This window comes from Girardinichthys multiradiatus, chromosome Y (genome assembly GCF_021462225.1).
Source record: "Girardinichthys multiradiatus isolate DD_20200921_A chromosome Y, DD_fGirMul_XY1, whole genome shotgun sequence".
Lineage (NCBI taxonomy): Eukaryota > Metazoa > Chordata > Actinopteri > Cyprinodontiformes > Goodeidae > Girardinichthys > Girardinichthys multiradiatus.
The window spans coordinates 40,630,963-40,647,542 of NC_061818.1; the positions used below are offsets into that span (position 1 = coordinate 40,630,963).

Consider the following 16,580-nt stretch of genomic DNA (forward strand, 5'->3'; position numbering starts at 1 on the left):
CACTGTGCTGCAGGAATGTTGTCTGTCCACTCCGTCCATCCTGAAGCTGAAAAACAAGCGTCACTCCCAAACCTGGAGCTCAGAGTCACTGCTGCCCTCGAGCAAGGCACCAGCCGGAGTTGATCAGGAACAAACATTATTGCATTTTTTTATTTTTTATTTACTTTATTGCTTTTGTTGTATTGCATTGTAAAACATTATAAATTATAGATACCTATATAGATATCTATTTCTATATATAATTTTTAAAAATAATTTTTGTTTTTGTCTCATACATTCTTCAAATATTTGTCATTAAGGTGAATGTAAAGCCTGAATACATTTCCTGAACTGTTTCAGCTCATTTGACTGAAAGGTTGGAGCAAACAGGAGCATTTTTAAATCCTGTCTTTAATCCACGCTGCTGACGGCTGGAGATTTCAGACCCCTGATCTGTGATTAAATTAACCTCAAACAGGTGGAGCAAGTGTCTCCACTCACAGACTCACCTGGCCACTTTCTGCACCCACTAGCCCTGCCTACTGATGACATCACAGACCTGACTTTCAGGGTTTGGGGCAGACACTAGATGAGTGACGGAGGAGAAGGTAAGAAATTCAGAGGTTCTTTGCTGGTTTCTGCCGAGTTTAGTTTTTATTTGTGTAGAATCGTGAAGCAGCTCCGATCTTTGTGTTGGTTTTAGACTTAAACTGAAGGTTTTTCTTGAGGAAGCAGCCTGGTTATGAACTCAGACACATTTCTGTTGTGTTTGCTGGTTAAAATCAGCTCCAGAAGCTTCCAGCTGAACCTCATCATTGGTTCATGTGTGTCACAGGGAGGAAACACCTTGAAGCTGCTGATCTGTGGTGATTCATCAAGATATCTGGAGAGGTTTCCTATCCCTTTGGGTTTTGGTAAAGTTTGCCTCACAAAGTAAAAGAACTGGTAGAAACCTGTAGCTGTGCTGCTTCTGTAGCTTCAGGTCGGGTCTAACTGTTGATGTGAGGGACCTGATCCCCTCTGATCTCGGAGAACTGCTGAAGAACATGAAACAGCAGCAGAGTCACCGTCTCAGGCGGAGCAGGAAGGTTTTCCAGGCAAAATGATGTGATGTGGATGAATTTGTGGAAACTGAGGGCTGTCTGCCCCCTGCGAGTCAGACTAGTTGGACAGGGTTCTGCTCAGCAGCTCCAACTGAATTTAAATGAGTTCAGTTAGCAGCAGCAAAGAGGAGATACTTTTTGGACCTTGGATGCTTTTTCACTTGGTTTTAGTCCAGTCTGCAGAAAACGAGGCATACATCAGATGATCGGCTGGAGGTTGAGGTGGCTCCCAGGTTCTTTATTTTGTCTCTGGTGTATCTCTCAGGTCTGACATGTCCTCTTCAGCCTCAGATCCAACAGTTCTGTCAGATTCAAAGGAGTTGTGAAGAAGTATTTACCACCTTTACAGATTTCTTGTTTCTACTTTTTTGTCATTCTCTTAAATGTTTCAGATCATCAAATTAATTTTGATATCAAAGATAACCAGAATAAACACCAAAAGCAGGTTTCAAACAATGATTTTTATCCAAATCAACCTGGTTCTACACAAGAAATCACCCCCTAAACCCAATTACTGGTTGTTCTACTCTTGGCAGCAACATCTGATAACCGGTCATGAGTCTTTAACACCCCTTTGGAGGAATTCTGACCCGCTCTGCATTGCAAAAACATTTTTTATTTCAGACACATTAGAGGATTTTCTAGCATGAAAATTGCTGCATAGATTGAAGTCTAGACTATGACCAGGCCACTCCAAAATCTCCATTTTGATCTTGTTTTTGAAGCCAAGGTGGACTTGCTGGCGTTCTTTGGATCATTGTTCTGATGCAGAGCCCAAGTGATCTTGAGTTTAAGGTCATGAACTCTTGGTTGGGCATTCAGGATTTTCTGCTAGAGAGCAGAATTTCTGGCTCCTTTGAGTGCAGCAAGTCGACCGGGTCCTGAAGCAGCCCAGACCATCACGCTGCCACCACCATGTCATGATGGGTAAATTGTGAGTCGTGGTTACTCCAGTAAACTCCAGTAGTTTCGGCTTCGTACTGACAGATGTGAATTAATACTTTTTATGTTTTAGTCTCTGGACTAAATTAATAACCTTCAGCTACTGATTGTTTTATTAATATTTAAATGAATAATTGGTGCATTTGAATATTTCTGTTTTTAATTCCTGGTGATTGTGAGGTTCTGTGGATGTTGGGCTTAGCAGTTTTCTAAAGCTTTCAGCTGCAGTTTCTGCTTAGTTTACCTATCTGCTCGAAAAGAAAGAAGCCAAAGTACGGTCATCCAGGCCTTTATGACCCAAGGAGGAAAGGTTCTGGTTCTGAGCAGTCCAAGGTCAAACCAAGCTCTCTGTGGCTGTTCTGTTCTAGATTAAAGCATGCTGTATTCCTCTCACAGATTTACTGCAGCTCCCATCCTGGCAGTGCAAACACCTCTGGAGTTCAGTGCAGAACGTGAGAAGTTTCAAGCATCTCTTCTTCTCTAACACAGTTCGTTTTCTGGCGAACTCACTGCGAATGACAGATTAATCCTGCCATGAGGAACCACCTCAGTCAAAATGAAAGGAAATCAAGATGGCTGGAAATACTTGGAGATGATCCCCTTCTTCACATTTTCCACATTCAAAGTGTTTCATTCAGATTTTCTGTGTCAAAGCAAAGTGCAGAATTGTGAAAGGAAAATAATGCATAGTTTTCAACATTTTTACAATAAAAATCTAAATTATATTCGGCCTTCTTTAATCTGATACGCATAAATAAAATCCAGTGCAGCCAATTACCTTCACAAGTCTTCTAATTAGTAACCAGAGTCCTGCCGTGTGTAAATTATTCTCAGTATAAATGCAGATGTTCTGTGAAGGTCTCAGAGGGTGCTACAGAACAACAGAGAAGCTGGTCAGAGTTGATGGGGATGAAAGGAGCCAAATTCAGGACAATGGAGGAACACCTGTTAGAGGCTGAAGAATACTTTGGACTGAGGTGGAGGTTCACCTTCCAGCAGGACTCCTAAACATCTAGCCAGAGACACAATGGGTGGTTTAGATCAAAGCAGATTCATGTGTTCGAATGGACTAGTCAAAGCCCTGACCTAAATCAATAAGAAATAAATAAAATCCCAGTAAAGGGTGTGGATGCTTCTGAGGAAACATCAAGCTAAAGTGTTCACTAATCAGGACTTTGTTTCTCTTATTTCTGTCTGTTAGCCTTGGAGTACAGAATGGCTTAATTCAAAGGTCATGTAGGTTAGCTATAATTACATTTAAAAGGGTTTCAGGATTGCAGATATAACTTTTTATGTTGAAGAATGAAATTCCTGAATGTGAGGACGCTGCAGTCAGTTGGGTTTCAGCTTCAGTGGGGGAACCCAGATGGATCTGGAGCTGAAATATTTCCTGTTTACCTGAATCCAGGACAGATCTTCCGTCACGTCTTCATCCTTTTTGATTCGTTTCACTAAAACAAACATTCAGCTCCGGGTTTATCAGGCTATCAGCCTCCAGTGCTTCCAGGCTCACAGCTTCAGAGATGCACCAGCATGAAGCTGGAGGGAACGGTTACCTGCCAGGTGGGCCTGCTGACACCTGTACAGTTCGGTCCAGATGCTGAGTTACAATTTCTATTTGTAAAATAAACCAGCTCTTCTGATTTGTGAATCTCATTCAGTTAAACTGTCTCCACCCAGTTCTTACCTGCTCACACCTGTTCTGAGCAGCTGCAGGAGCCCTGCCCACTGCCAGTCAGTCAGTTCTGTTGTGGTTGTTCCGGTCTCAGTGTGTCAGAGTTCTCAGGTTTTAGGCTGGAATGTGATTGCGTGACTTCAAGAAACAGGTCAGATAATTTTGTGAGTCCAGGTGTGACACTCCCAGTTCTGCTTGCTTGCTAAAACAACAGTCTGCAGGTTGTTTCAGACCCGACCTTCAGGATCTGGACCAGAAGGGATGTTTTATTTCTGAATCCTGACAGTGATTAAGAACAGCCAGTCTGTTTGGGGTTCAGCTGAAGGTTTGGCTGGAATCTGGTCTACAGGAAACTGGGTTCACTCCCTGTTCCATGTGTGACTGAAGCTCCATCACCTCTTTGACTTTTTTCTGAAGTTTGGGCCTGCTGAGTGACTGATTGGTGTTGCTTTCACTTTATTTTAAATCAGTTGACATCAGAAATCATCTGAGCGAGTTCTACAGAAGAATTCAAAAGGTCCAACAGTAATTCAGTCTAACTGAAGGTGATGATCATGATATGTTCATGTTAGGAAGTTGAGGAAGATAAATTTATCTTAGGAAAATGTTCTTTTCTCTAAGAATAGAACAGAACCGCTCGGCCCTGACCCACATGTAATGTTCAGTTGGTCAGCTAAGGTGGGCGGGACAGATTCAATTCAGTTTTATTTAAATGGCGCCAATTCACAACACATGTCGTCTCAAGGCTCTTCACAAAGGGTTAGGAATGGTGCGGCGTTGTTTGGGGAGGTTAGATTAAACTACTGAGTGTTAGTTTGGCCATTTTAGAACAGGCTATGTGTAGGTGTACTAAGTAAAATAATAAACTGATAAAGTTTATCCATCTAGAGCCACTGATGGTCATTGTTATACTAAAAACCACAAGGATTGGGATACCTCTCTCTGTCAGACTGATTATAACCATTGGAAAAGAGAAGGGGTCATACAGGTAGCAGAAATGGAGGGTGTGTTTGGACCTCAACCATAACTGAGACGGTTTAGGCTAAACCTGACTCCCCCTTACTCCAACCAACAGGGAGGGAGGAAGGCGGAGGTAAAAAATTATTGAAAGATCCAAAGTACTGGTTGGTTGACATTCATCTGGGTTTCTTTAACATTGTTTGGCCTCTGTCCAGCAGCAGCTGATTGATGATGGCAGAGGCACCAGAACTCTTCTCAGAGCAGGAACTGACCTGCTCCATCTGTTTGGACCTGTTCACTGATCCGGTTTCTACCCCCTGTGGACACAACTTTTGTCAGGTAAGCTTCTTCTGAGGTGGGCTAGAGCATCTGAGAGGTTCTGTCTGACTGATGTTTGACCTTTGTGCCATCTCTGCAGGTGTGTATCGGCGGGTACTGGGCATCCAGCTCGGTCTCCACCTGTCCTCTCTGCAAACGGCAGTTTGACGAGCGACCCCAGCTCAGCATCAACAAGGTCTTTGCTCTGATAGCAGATAAATACAAGCAGACCCATTATGGTGCCACGGGGTTTTCAGCACCACTCCGGAATGGGTCGCTGGACGCCATGGAGGACAGTAGGAGTACGAACCCGTTCTTGTCACCGTCTCTGGCAGCAGTAGCTCCAGAAGATGTGGTGTGGTGTGACGTCTGCTCAGGTGTTAAACAACCAGCCACCAGCTCCTGCCTCACCTGCACCGCCTCATACTGTAACGAGCATGTGCAGCCTCATTACAACACCCCCTTCTATGCCAAACACCCACTTATGGACCCCCGGGAGGCCCTCAGGGGTCGCACCTGCTCCGTACACCGACGCCTGATGGAGGCAAGAGCAAACACATCATCAGAACCAAACAACCCAAATCAGACAGAGTTAAAATGTTCAGAAATTACTGATAGTTTCCTTTGATTTTATGTCACACAGTGATACAAAGACAGGAGGTATCTGCTCCTGAATGCTTGTCTTCTCAGTGTCCATCCATTTCTGCATTTCAGCCTCCAACACCTTCCAGAAATGTTTTGTTTCAGTTCAGATTTTCCCACTTTGTAACGTTCCCGTTCCTTCTCCCAACAATCAAAGCTGTTCCTGCATTAAGGATCCCAGTCCATGAAGACTTCCAGGGATAATTTTCACATATTCTTCCTGCAAACATCCAACTGTCCTCCTGTAAAGGACTCGTCTGCAGGCAGGCCGGTCCAGCAGCAGTGTCCTCCTGTACCTCAGCCAGGACTTTGGAATGTGGTTCTCCATTGTCCTGGAGGAGATGTGGTCCTGAAGGCAGCAGATGTTGCTCTAGAATCTCTGCTTTTTCATCAATGCTGCATCACAGAGGAAATGATCCAAGCCCATACCATTATACAACGTCCTACCATCACAGGACCTGGCTGCAGATTGGATACTGCTCTTCCAACAAACATCTGGAGAACTGGTCCAAATGATCCATGTTCCCACTTAGAGATGGACCATCCCAGAAGCCTCTGGGTCCTTCTTGAAATGCTCCCTGATATTCCTCCAGACTCTTTGGATGGTTTTATGTAATTCTGATTTGGAGAAGGTCACTTTCCAGCCTTTCTTTGTTTTTAAGGTTTGAAGACCAGATCTGCATAATCATTATCATCAATTCAATTCAATTCAGTTTATTTATATAACGCCAATTCACAACATGTCGTCTCAAGGTTCTTCACAACAGTCAGGTTCATACATTCCAGTTCATCTTAACCATTGAACAGTTCAGTCAGATTCAGTTATTTATTCAAATTGGATGAAATGTTTTTCTGTCTAAGGAAACCCAGCAGATTGCATCCAGTCAGTGACTTGCAGCATTCACTCCTCCTGGATGAGCATGTAGAGACAGTGGACAGTCACTGGTGTTGACTTTGCAGCAATCCCTCATACTGAGCATGCATGTACAGGTCCTTCTCAAAATATTAGCATATTGTGATAAAGTTCATTATTTTCTATAATGTAATGATGAAAATTTAACATTCATATATTTTAGATTCATTGCACACTAACTGAAATATTTCAGGTCTTTTATTGTCTTAATACGGATGATTTTGGCATACAGCTCATGAAAACCCAAAATTCCTATCTCACAAAATTAGCATATTTCATCCGACCAATAAAAGAAAAGTGTTTTTAATACAAAAAACATCAACCTTCAAATAATCATGTACATTTATGCACTCAATACTTGGTCGGGAATCCTTTTGCAGAAATGACTGCTTCAATGCGGCGTGGCATGGAGGCAATCAGCCTGAGACACTGCTGAGGTCTTATGGAGGCCCAGGATGCTTCGATAGCGGCCTTTAGCTCATCCAGAGTGTTGGGTCTTGAGTCTCTCAACGTTCTCTTCACAATATCCCACAGATTCTCTATGGGGTTCAGGTCAGGAGAGTTGGCAGACCAATTGAGCACAGTGATACCATGGTCAGTAAACCATTTACCAGTGGTTTTGGCACTGTGAGCAGGTGCCAGGTCGTGCTGAAAAATGAAATCTTCATCTCCATAAAGCTTTTCAGCAGATGGAAGCATGAAGTGCTCCAAAATCTCCTGATAGCTAGCTGCATTGACCCTGCCCTTGATAAAACACAGTGGACCAACACCAGCAGCTGACACGGCACCCCAGACCATCACTGACTGTGGGTACTTGACACTGAACTTCTGGCATTTTGGCATTTCCTTCTCCCCAGTCTTCCTCCAGACTCTGGCACCTTGATTTCGAATGACATGCAGAATTTGCTTTCATCTGAAAAAAGTACTTTGGACCACTGAGCAACAGTCCAGTGCTGCTTCTCTGTAGCCCAGGTCAGACGCTTCTGCCGCTGTTTCTGGTTCAAAAGTGGCTTGATCTGGGGAATGCGGCACCTGTAGCCCATTTCCTGCACACGCCTGTGCACGGTGGCTCTGGATGTTTCTACTCCAGACTCAGTCCACTGCTTCCGCAGGTCCCCCAAGGTCTGGAATCGGCCCTTCTCCACAATCTTCCTCAGGGTCCGGTCACCTCTTCTCGTTGTGCAGCGTTTTCTGCCACACTTTTTCCTTCCCACAGACTTCCCACTGAGGTGCCTTGATACAGCACTCTGGGAACAGCCTATTCGTTCAGACAGAAAATGAAGGTCAAGAGAAAATCATAATGTACTGATGAGGCATAACATTATGACCATGTTCCTGCCAGAGGACTGTTTACAGCAGATCTTTTAAGTCTTTTGACGTAGTCTCCATGAATCAGACTTGTTTTTCCAGCACATCCAACAGATCCCTGATTGGGATCTGTTGGATGTGCTGAGATCTTTGGAATCTGGGGGCCGATTCAACACCTCAAACTCCTTGCTGAGTGGATCAAACCATTCCTGAATCATTGAACCACCCTGTCATCTAGGTGGTTTAAAAGAAAACAGGATTCATCTACCAGATCACCTTCTTCCATCGCTCCATGGTCCACGTCTGATTCTCATGTCCCCATTAATCTGGCTGTGGGCACAGGTCAGCATGGGCAAACCTGATGGGTCTGGAGCCCCATGCGCAACAAACTCTGATGCTCTGCGTGTTCTTGTACCTTACTATCAGAACCGGCATTAACTTCTGCAACAGTTTGAGCTACAGAATCTCGTTGGTTGGATGTCGCTCAGATCTTTCTAACACACCAACTTTGAGGAAGATGATGATCAGTATTATTTCCTTCACCTGTCTCTTGTCGTAATGTTATGCTGGATTGGTGTTTCCTTTTTGTCTGACCTTCTCATGGTCTTCTACTCTGTTCTGATTTTGAGGTTGAAGTAGCGTTAGCGTTTAACCTACAGGGACCTAATTTCATGCTGTTCTACTGTCGGGTATTTGTAAATTTCTCTGGATGAAGACAGGAGAACCTTCCACCAACTGAACATCTTCTGTTTGTCTTCAGGTTTTCTGTAGGACCTGTCAGCGCTGCATCTGTGCCATCTGCGTCCTGGAGGAACATCGCACTCACAAAACCGTCTCTGTCCAGACTGAGAGACTCGGAAAACAGGTAGAGAGACCAGAACCTACTCCTTGCATCTGGTAACTCTTCTTCATCCCATCTTCACGTTGCTCTTCATCTGTGTGTTCAGAAACAGGTGGCGAGGACGGAGCAGGACCTCCTGAACCACATCAAAGAGAAGGAGATCCGCTTGAGTGACCTGAAGAGGAAGCTGGAAGGCGTGCAGGTCTCTTGGTTTTTTACAGTTTAAACTTCTGTTAGAAGTTCTTAAGGTTCTGTTCTTAAGGTCCAATTTAACATTCCTGATCAAGTCCTCGTTTCTTGTTTTTCTGCCAAGTTGTTGGACTTTCCTGGAATGTTTCACGCTCGTCTCAATTAACTGTTCTTCAGAACTCTGAAGGTCTTTGAAAGTTTTGCTGAGGGCTTTGGCTGGTTATTGAGGACCGGGTCAGAACTTTCTCTTGGTTCAGATCGGTGAATGAAAAGGTTCTGTGTGATTTGGTCTCAGAACTACACAGACAAAGAACGAGGTGATGTCGAACACCTTCTGGACGAAGTGTCGGCCATACTGGACAGGATCCGGACTCACGTGGTGGGTGGGATCCAGAACCAGCTGGAGGCTGTGATGTCAAAGGGGGAGGGGCTGGTGGACCGTCTGGAGGCGGAGCTTAGCCAGCTGATGGATCGAAGGGCCACGCTCGAGGCCCAGGCCGTCAGTCAGGATCACATCAGCTTCCTGCAGGTAAAAGTAGAACGTCAGATGTTTGAGGTGTTAAAACAGTTAGATGAATAGAGGAGGCGTCTCTTCTTATTCTTCTTTTAATCTCAGAGCTTTGAGGAGGTCACGGCTCCTCTGAAAGAGGAGCAGAAGGATGGCGTGGATGAGGAGACTGAGTTTACTCTTCACTTCCAGCTGGATGATGTGAAGAGCAGTCTGTCCGATGTGAAGATCAAAATAGATGAAATCTGGATGGGGGAGGTCCGCCCAAAAGGTTCTAGAGACTCCAAAGACTCCTGTAAGTCAAAGGTTCATAGAGCAAGTGTTTCCTGGTGTGAGGTCAGAGTCTGAACGGTCTCTTTGATGGCTGTGTTTCAGTTTCACCCGGTGACCTGATGGCAGCTGAGAGCATGATGAGTCTGAGAGGAAGCAGGGGGACTCTGAGGATGAGTCAGTGGTCTCTGAAAGGTAAAACCAGGTTTATGGTCCACCATCAGGCCTGACCTGACACATAAACTCCTTATAATACTGCAGATGCTTTACTGTGATTTCCTTTCCCCATCAGATCCAAAGAAGATGAAACATGTTTCAGGTATGTAGTTTCAACAAAGTTTGAACTTTTTCAAGTTAAACTTAAGCTTGACTTGGAAAAAAATGTCACATCAACAACCATCCCATCGAGATTACTGGAGCTCTAACTGCAACATCTGGAGCTTCAGCTCATAATCCTGTCTCTCATGGATTTAAACTCTAAACACGAGAAGAACAGTTTTTTTCTCCAAGTCGTCACAGTTTCTCAGTATATTAGGGTTTACATCAGGAGCACGATAAAGAAGAGTCAGATAAGAATGAGCCAGAGTGTAGGCTGGAGTTTATCTTCATTCATATGAGCTGCAGTTAGACTGGGATCATCCCAGTTCAAGTATAAGCAGCAAATAAAAAGCAGAAGGTGAAGAAGACAGTGATTGTAATAATAAACTGGGACAGATGAATTCATATTCCTGTTTGCCACATTTATATTCTGCTTGGATCATCTAAACTAGCAGCACGATAAGAATATAATAAAATATAAAAATAGAATATCATGGAAATGTTTGATATTTCTATTTCAGAAAGAGAAACTCAGGTATGATAAAGATTCATTCCACATAGAGGGAAATATGTCAAGTCTTCAATTCTTGTAACTTTGATTCTGGTTTACAGAGAATGAAAACCCAAAATCAATTGTCTTGGATATTATTATAAAATTACATAATATCAATAAAAAGTACACTTTAAACAGAAATGTCAGGGTTCTAAAAGTTTGTTCAGTTCTATGCACTCAGTTCTGGATCTGGGCTCCTGAATTACTGGATTGATGCGGCATGGCATGGAGGGGATCTGCTTGTGGTCCTGCTGAGGTGTTCTGGAAGCCCAGGGTGCTTTGATAGGAGCCTTCAGGTCATCTGCATTTTTGGTTCTGGTGTCTCTCAAATTCCTCTTGACAATAGAGTCTCTATGGGGTTCTGCTCAGGCCAATTTGTTGGCCAATCAAGCGCAGCAACATGTTCATTGGACCAGATTTTGGTACATCTGGCAGTGTGGGCCGGTACCTAGCCCTGCTGAAAATGAAAACAGTTTCTCCATAAAGCTTGTCAGCAGAAGGAAGCATGAAGTGCTCTAAAACATCCTGATAGATGGCTGTGTTGACTGTGGACTGCAGAAAACCCAGTGGACCAGAACCAGTAGATAACATGGCACCCCAAACCATCACTGACTGTGAAAACTTCACACTGGACTTCAAGTGGATTCTGGTCCTCTCCACTCTTCCTCCAGACTCTGGGAACTTGATCTCCAAATGAAATTGAAACTTTATTTTTAACTGAAAATAGGACTTTGGACCACTGCGTAACAGTCCAGTTCTGGTTTTTCTCAGCCCAGGTAAGACGCTCGTAGCTCATGTGTAGGATACGTCTGTGCACAGTGGTTCTGGATGCGCCGATGTAAGCCTCAGTCCACTCCTTGTGAAGTTCCTCCAAATTCTTGAATTGGATTTTCTTGACCATCCTTTCAAGGTTGCAGTTTTCCCTGTAGCCAGAGCACCTTTTCCTATCACTTGTTTTCCTTCCACTCAACTTTCTGTTAATACATTTGGATACACCATTCTGTGAACAGCCAGCTTCTTCAGCAATGACTTTATGTGGCCTCCCCTCCTTGTGGAGGGTGTCAGCGACTGTCTCCTGGACATCTGTCCAATCAGCAGTCTTCTCCATGGTTGTCTCCTACAGTCCCAGACTCAGAGACCATCTAAAGGCTCAGGAAACCTTTGCTGTTAGGATTTAATTATCTGATTAGGGTGCTGACACCATGAGTTTAAAATATTGAACTTTTTCCAATGTTAAAATTTTGTGAGAGACTGAAATTTTGTCTTTTTTCATAAAGGCTTTAAATATATTTTACTCTATGTGGAATGGATCTATATCAGAGTTTCTCTTTCTGAAATGAGGGACAAAGATATTGAACTGCTTCAACATATTCAAATTCTTTGAGCTGTACTTATATTTATGATCTGTTATCATCCCTATAACCCCTCTGGTGTTAACAGGAATGATGGTCATGTTATGGAAGGGCCCGGAAATCCAAGCATGGTGGCAGTAACTGGTAGCACTGGGCTAATCGGACATCTGCCTGGCTGTCCCTCTCAGGGGTAGTTGTGGTGGATCTAGCAGTTCTGCAGGTCCAAGCAGGAAATCAGTTAACCCTTTTATTGCTGCTGTCCCCAAACAAATTCAATTCATTTAGTCTGGGGGAGTGGGGGCGCTGGTGCCTATCTCCAGCAGTCATTGGGGGAGAGGCAGAGTACACCTTGAACGGGTCGCCAGTCCATCACAGGGACAAACACACTTGGTTCTATAGGCAATTTAGAGCGGTTGAGTGCCTGGAAAGAACCCTGACATGCAGGAGGAGAACAAACGCCATGTACTGGAAAAGGCCCTGGTCAGGATTTGAACCCAGGACCTTCTTGCTCTATGGCTGTGGTGGAAACAACTGCTCCACAATGCAGCCCAGCAGGAAAACTAGAGGGACCTAAACTCATCTTTAAGAGTATGCATGGACCAGAGCAGTGATTGCTATAACAACTCTGCTCAAAATGATCTCTTCACACACTGCTCCCACTTGTTGATTTGGTCATCAAATAATCTGATGATCTACGCAATGCATTGAGGAATAAATCAGGGAAATTCATTTCTAGGTTTGAGTTTTTCTTTTGAATGTTTTTTTTTTTTGTTCTGTTTTAGGACTCAAGAAAGCCCGGGTCTACATTGGTGAGCTTTATTTGGAAATTTGTGTTTTTAGGATTTTGTTACATTATAATTCAATGTTTCCATGTGTTACCTAATGGCTAGAGGGCACAGATATTCCCTGTTGTTATCAGAGTTCAGACATTACTGTTCCTTTGTATTCAGTCAAAAACCTTTGACGTCAAGCAGAGACCTGAATGGTCCTGAATGCATTATCACAGTAGCGATGCCTACAGAACATCTTGCTGTATCATCTTATGCTTCTGTAGAGGATGTGACGCTGAACCCAGTGACGGCGTACCCATTCCTGATCCTGTCAGAAGACAGGAAGCAGGTGAAGAGAGGAGAGAAGCTGCAGTTTTTCAGAAACAGCCATCAGAGGTTCGACGTCTGGTCTTGTGTGATCGCGAAGGAGGGGTTTAACTCTGGACGTCACTACTGGGAGGTGAGGAGCAGAATCCTCAAAGTCAACCTCATCAGGGTCTGACTGGACCCTGATGAGAAGATCAGATCAATCTGGATGTGGACTAGACTGATGGGGTCAAATCCAGTACCAGGCTCAAATCTCTATATGTTGTGAATCTGTGTACAGATCAGATTTTCACTGAAGGCATCAAAACTCGTATGGAATTATGTAGCAAATAAAAAATTTTAAAATAACTATAAATATGTTTTATATTTTAGATTCCTTAAAGTAGCCGCCCTTTGCTGTGACGACTGAAATATTAACCTTTGACCTTCTCTCAATGAACCTCTGGGAGGTTCTTTCAAGACTCTTTGGTAAACCATCTCAGGTGACCTCCTCATGAAGCTCATGGAGAAAATGTTAAGAGAACAGCAGTAATCGGAGCAAAGGGAGGCTGTTTGGAAGAATCTAAAATCTAAAAATGTTTCGAGTTATTTCACACGTTTTGTTTACTGTATAACTCCTTGTGTTCATTCTGGTGAGAATCTACAATGTAGTCATGAACAAAGTGTATCTAAACCTCCTGACTAGTAATTTGTGTTCATTGTTTAAGATCGAGGTAAGGCTGTTCAAACTGGTTGTGGTTTTGTTCTCCTGTTGAGAATTGAGGTGAGGGTCGAAATCCTTGTGAGGAAAGATCATGTCCTGAATAAAGCTTGTTCTGCAGGTAAAGATCTCAGGGAGGTTAAGAAGCCTGCCCTGTACACCAATGTAAGGCTCCTGAAGCAGGTTAGGACCTTCTTAGTCAGGATCTTGTCTTGTAGAATCCAAGTGGTGCTTGCATACAATTGTCGTCACCGGTCCAGTTCTTGTTCAGGATTGGATCTAGATGTTGAGTGGCCTCTTGTTTCCCATAAGAACTGCTCCAGAGTCAGGATGGTGTAAAAGCCATCAGAAGATCCGAGTCTACATGGCTTGTCCTATATTGGGATCTTTTCATGGGCTGAGAGATGGTTGGAGATAAATATCTTGTCTGACTGTGCATCAGGGTGAGGGTCAGCCTCCTGCAGTGAGTCAGGTTCTTGTTTGATTGAACTTTATTTCCGAGTCAGAATCTCTCTGAGGATCAGAATGACTGCGGCTTCTGGGGAGGAGTCTGTGTGGACTAGTTGGAACCAGGACAACGATGTAAAAGTCAGATGTGTTATCTCATCGGTAGGTGAGGGTTACACTCTTGTTGTGGCTCCAACTGTAGTCATGGATAATGGATCTGGTCAAAAACAAAAAAGGCCCGAGTCTACTGGGGTTGTTAAATGCTGAGATCTCATTGTAGATGATTCTTGTCGAGATCCAGTGGAATACTGGATCAGGGTGAGGGTCGGACCCTGAACCTCACCCTGAGTCAGGATCTCTTAGTGTAAAAATGTTAGCTTATAGGAGATCATTTTCAGCCTGCTGGGACCTTGTTGATCCTATTTAGGATCAGGTTTATGTGGTGTTGTATGTTTGGATCTGGTTGAAGATCTGAGTCTCACCGAAGGTTTTATCTTATTTGGAATCTGGGTCAGAATCTGCTTGCAGATCATAATCTTGTCACATGTTTGCATCTTCTTGTGTGCTTTGAATTTGTGGAAGATCAGAATCTGTAAACAGAACCAGAAACGTTTCTCTAAGAGACATTCCTTCACCCTGCGTTTTGTCTTGCAGGTTTCTGTTGGGGAGAACAAGGACTGGAAACTGGGTGTGGTCAGTGAGTCGGCCCAGAAGAAAGGCCTGTTTGACATGAGTCCCGCGAACGGGTACTACGCCATCTGGTGGAGCGGCAGCCAGTTGAAGGCACTGACGGCACCGCCTTTGACCAAGGTCCAGTTATAAGCGAACAATTTAGCTGATAAAATAAAAACTAGATGTTAAAAAAAACAAAACATTTTCTTATCAGATTCCAAGGAAAATACAAACCCTGGATATTTCTGGTTTATATTTGACTATTAAGGCTAAAATTAACATTTTATAATGTATAGAAGCTGTAATAAATAAAAACCTGAATGTTTGACAGCTGAGGACATAAACTCACACTGCTACCTGTTGCTCTCCGTCTCCACCCTGCAGGTGAAAGGTCACCATCCGAAGCTGCGACAGGTGGGCATCTTCCTGGATGTGGAGATGGGTCAGGTCTCCTTCTACAACGTGAAGTCGGGCACAGAGATTTACAGCTTCCACACAAACACCGAGTTCACAGAGAGGATGTTTCCTCTGCTCGGCACCGGAGACAAAGAGGTCCCTCTGATCCTCGCCACCACCCAGCAGCATCCCGCCTGAGGGGAATCAAACCAGGACCAGGTCTAGGACTGAAATGAGGCCCAGATTCAGACCTTTGGGAAGAGGAAAAGAGGTGGTGTGGCACTCCTGCAAAACATTTACTGTGAGGAACACCACTGATGACAGGACCCTCAATTATATGTTGCAAGGGAATCATTGTCTCCTTTCAGATGATGTAAAAAAATGTCCTGGATTGGATCGCTTTGATGAAACACGTCTAGAAATGGATATAAAACAAATAATAAAATCTAAACACTGACATGAATTTAACCAGTGAGAGAAGAACAAGCAGCGAGGATTTTCTTTTTAGTGCCCAAGAAGAACTGATGGCTATTTTTATTTGACATCATAAACACACTAAGAACTGCTGTTCTGTTTAAACCACTAATGCAGTGATTTAAAAGTCAGAGTTTATAGACATAGTTATCATGTAGTTGATGGAAGCTTTTTTGTGCTGAGAAGATGTAAAGATCTTTAGTTTGGAACAAATAGAACTACTTCTGTTGAGTGGATGTTATTTGGGTGGAAATGTGGACTTTTTCTTGCTAAATTAATAAAATATGGAAAGAAAACCAGTGGGGATGTCAAATATTTCTTTAAAACCTTGTTTTAAATTCTTTGCCATATTTTCTGGTTTCATCTACATATTTCTATGAATGAATTTAATCACATATCATTGATAGACTGAAGGAACCAGTTTTTGCAGTAGAGCTGATTTAGGAAACGGATGGATAAAAAGAAAATGAAGCTCAGAGAAGAACTGCTGGAATGGACTCCAGGCTGTTTTACTGCAGTTGACCTGAAGAAAACCTTCATGCACCTCCAGTACTTGCATATAATGTGTCCAACGGTTCCTCAGGGGATCATGAGGGCTTGATTGTTCTTTCCAGGTGTGTTTTCTGAATCAGGTTTCCCACTGTTTAACCAGGACATGTTCTGTTGGTGGTACCAGAGATGCTGTTACACACTACCTGTCCCTGAACCACTGAAGGAAGATCTTTGTTCCTCACACAAAGTTAATGTACAGTCTTTGATTTAAAATGCCACCTTTTTGTGGTCAAATTCCAATCAGAAAGTTAAATTTAATTTGATTTTCTTTCCATTTTTCTATGGAAGCCCATTTTCACCACTCTGAGGAAAAAAACACTTGTATCTTATAATTATGATACAAGTGTTTTTTTTTTTTTTCATGGGCTTTC

At 43.3% G+C, this 16,580-nt stretch overlaps 1 protein-coding gene across 4 annotated transcripts; it reads left to right on the top strand.

Annotated features, from left to right (window-relative positions):
- The first annotated feature begins 448 nt into the window (after positions 1–448).
- On the top strand, positions 449–15,956 carry LOC124863774 (E3 ubiquitin/ISG15 ligase TRIM25-like). 4 transcript variants are annotated; one of them, XM_047358253.1, is made up of 14 exons: positions 470–587; positions 815–893; positions 4,875–4,998; positions 5,078–5,521; positions 8,601–8,705; positions 8,788–8,883; positions 9,166–9,399; positions 9,487–9,673; positions 9,754–9,843; positions 9,941–9,967; positions 12,654–12,680; positions 12,926–13,101; positions 14,770–14,925; positions 15,172–15,956. In XM_047358253.1, the coding sequence occupies exons 3-14, from the start codon at positions 4,888–4,890 to the stop codon at positions 15,379–15,381; spliced, it is 1,863 nt and encodes a 620-aa protein (XP_047214209.1). In that variant the 5' UTR covers positions 470–587; positions 815–893; positions 4,875–4,887; the 3' UTR covers positions 15,382–15,956. The 4 variants fall into 4 exon arrangements, with proteins under 4 accessions (XP_047214207.1, XP_047214209.1, XP_047214206.1 ...); XM_047358250.1 differs by having other exon boundaries at positions 4,878–4,998; XM_047358251.1 differs by lacking the exon at positions 815–893 and having other exon boundaries at positions 449–587; positions 4,878–4,998.
- The last annotated feature ends 624 nt before the right edge of the window (positions 15,957–16,580 follow it).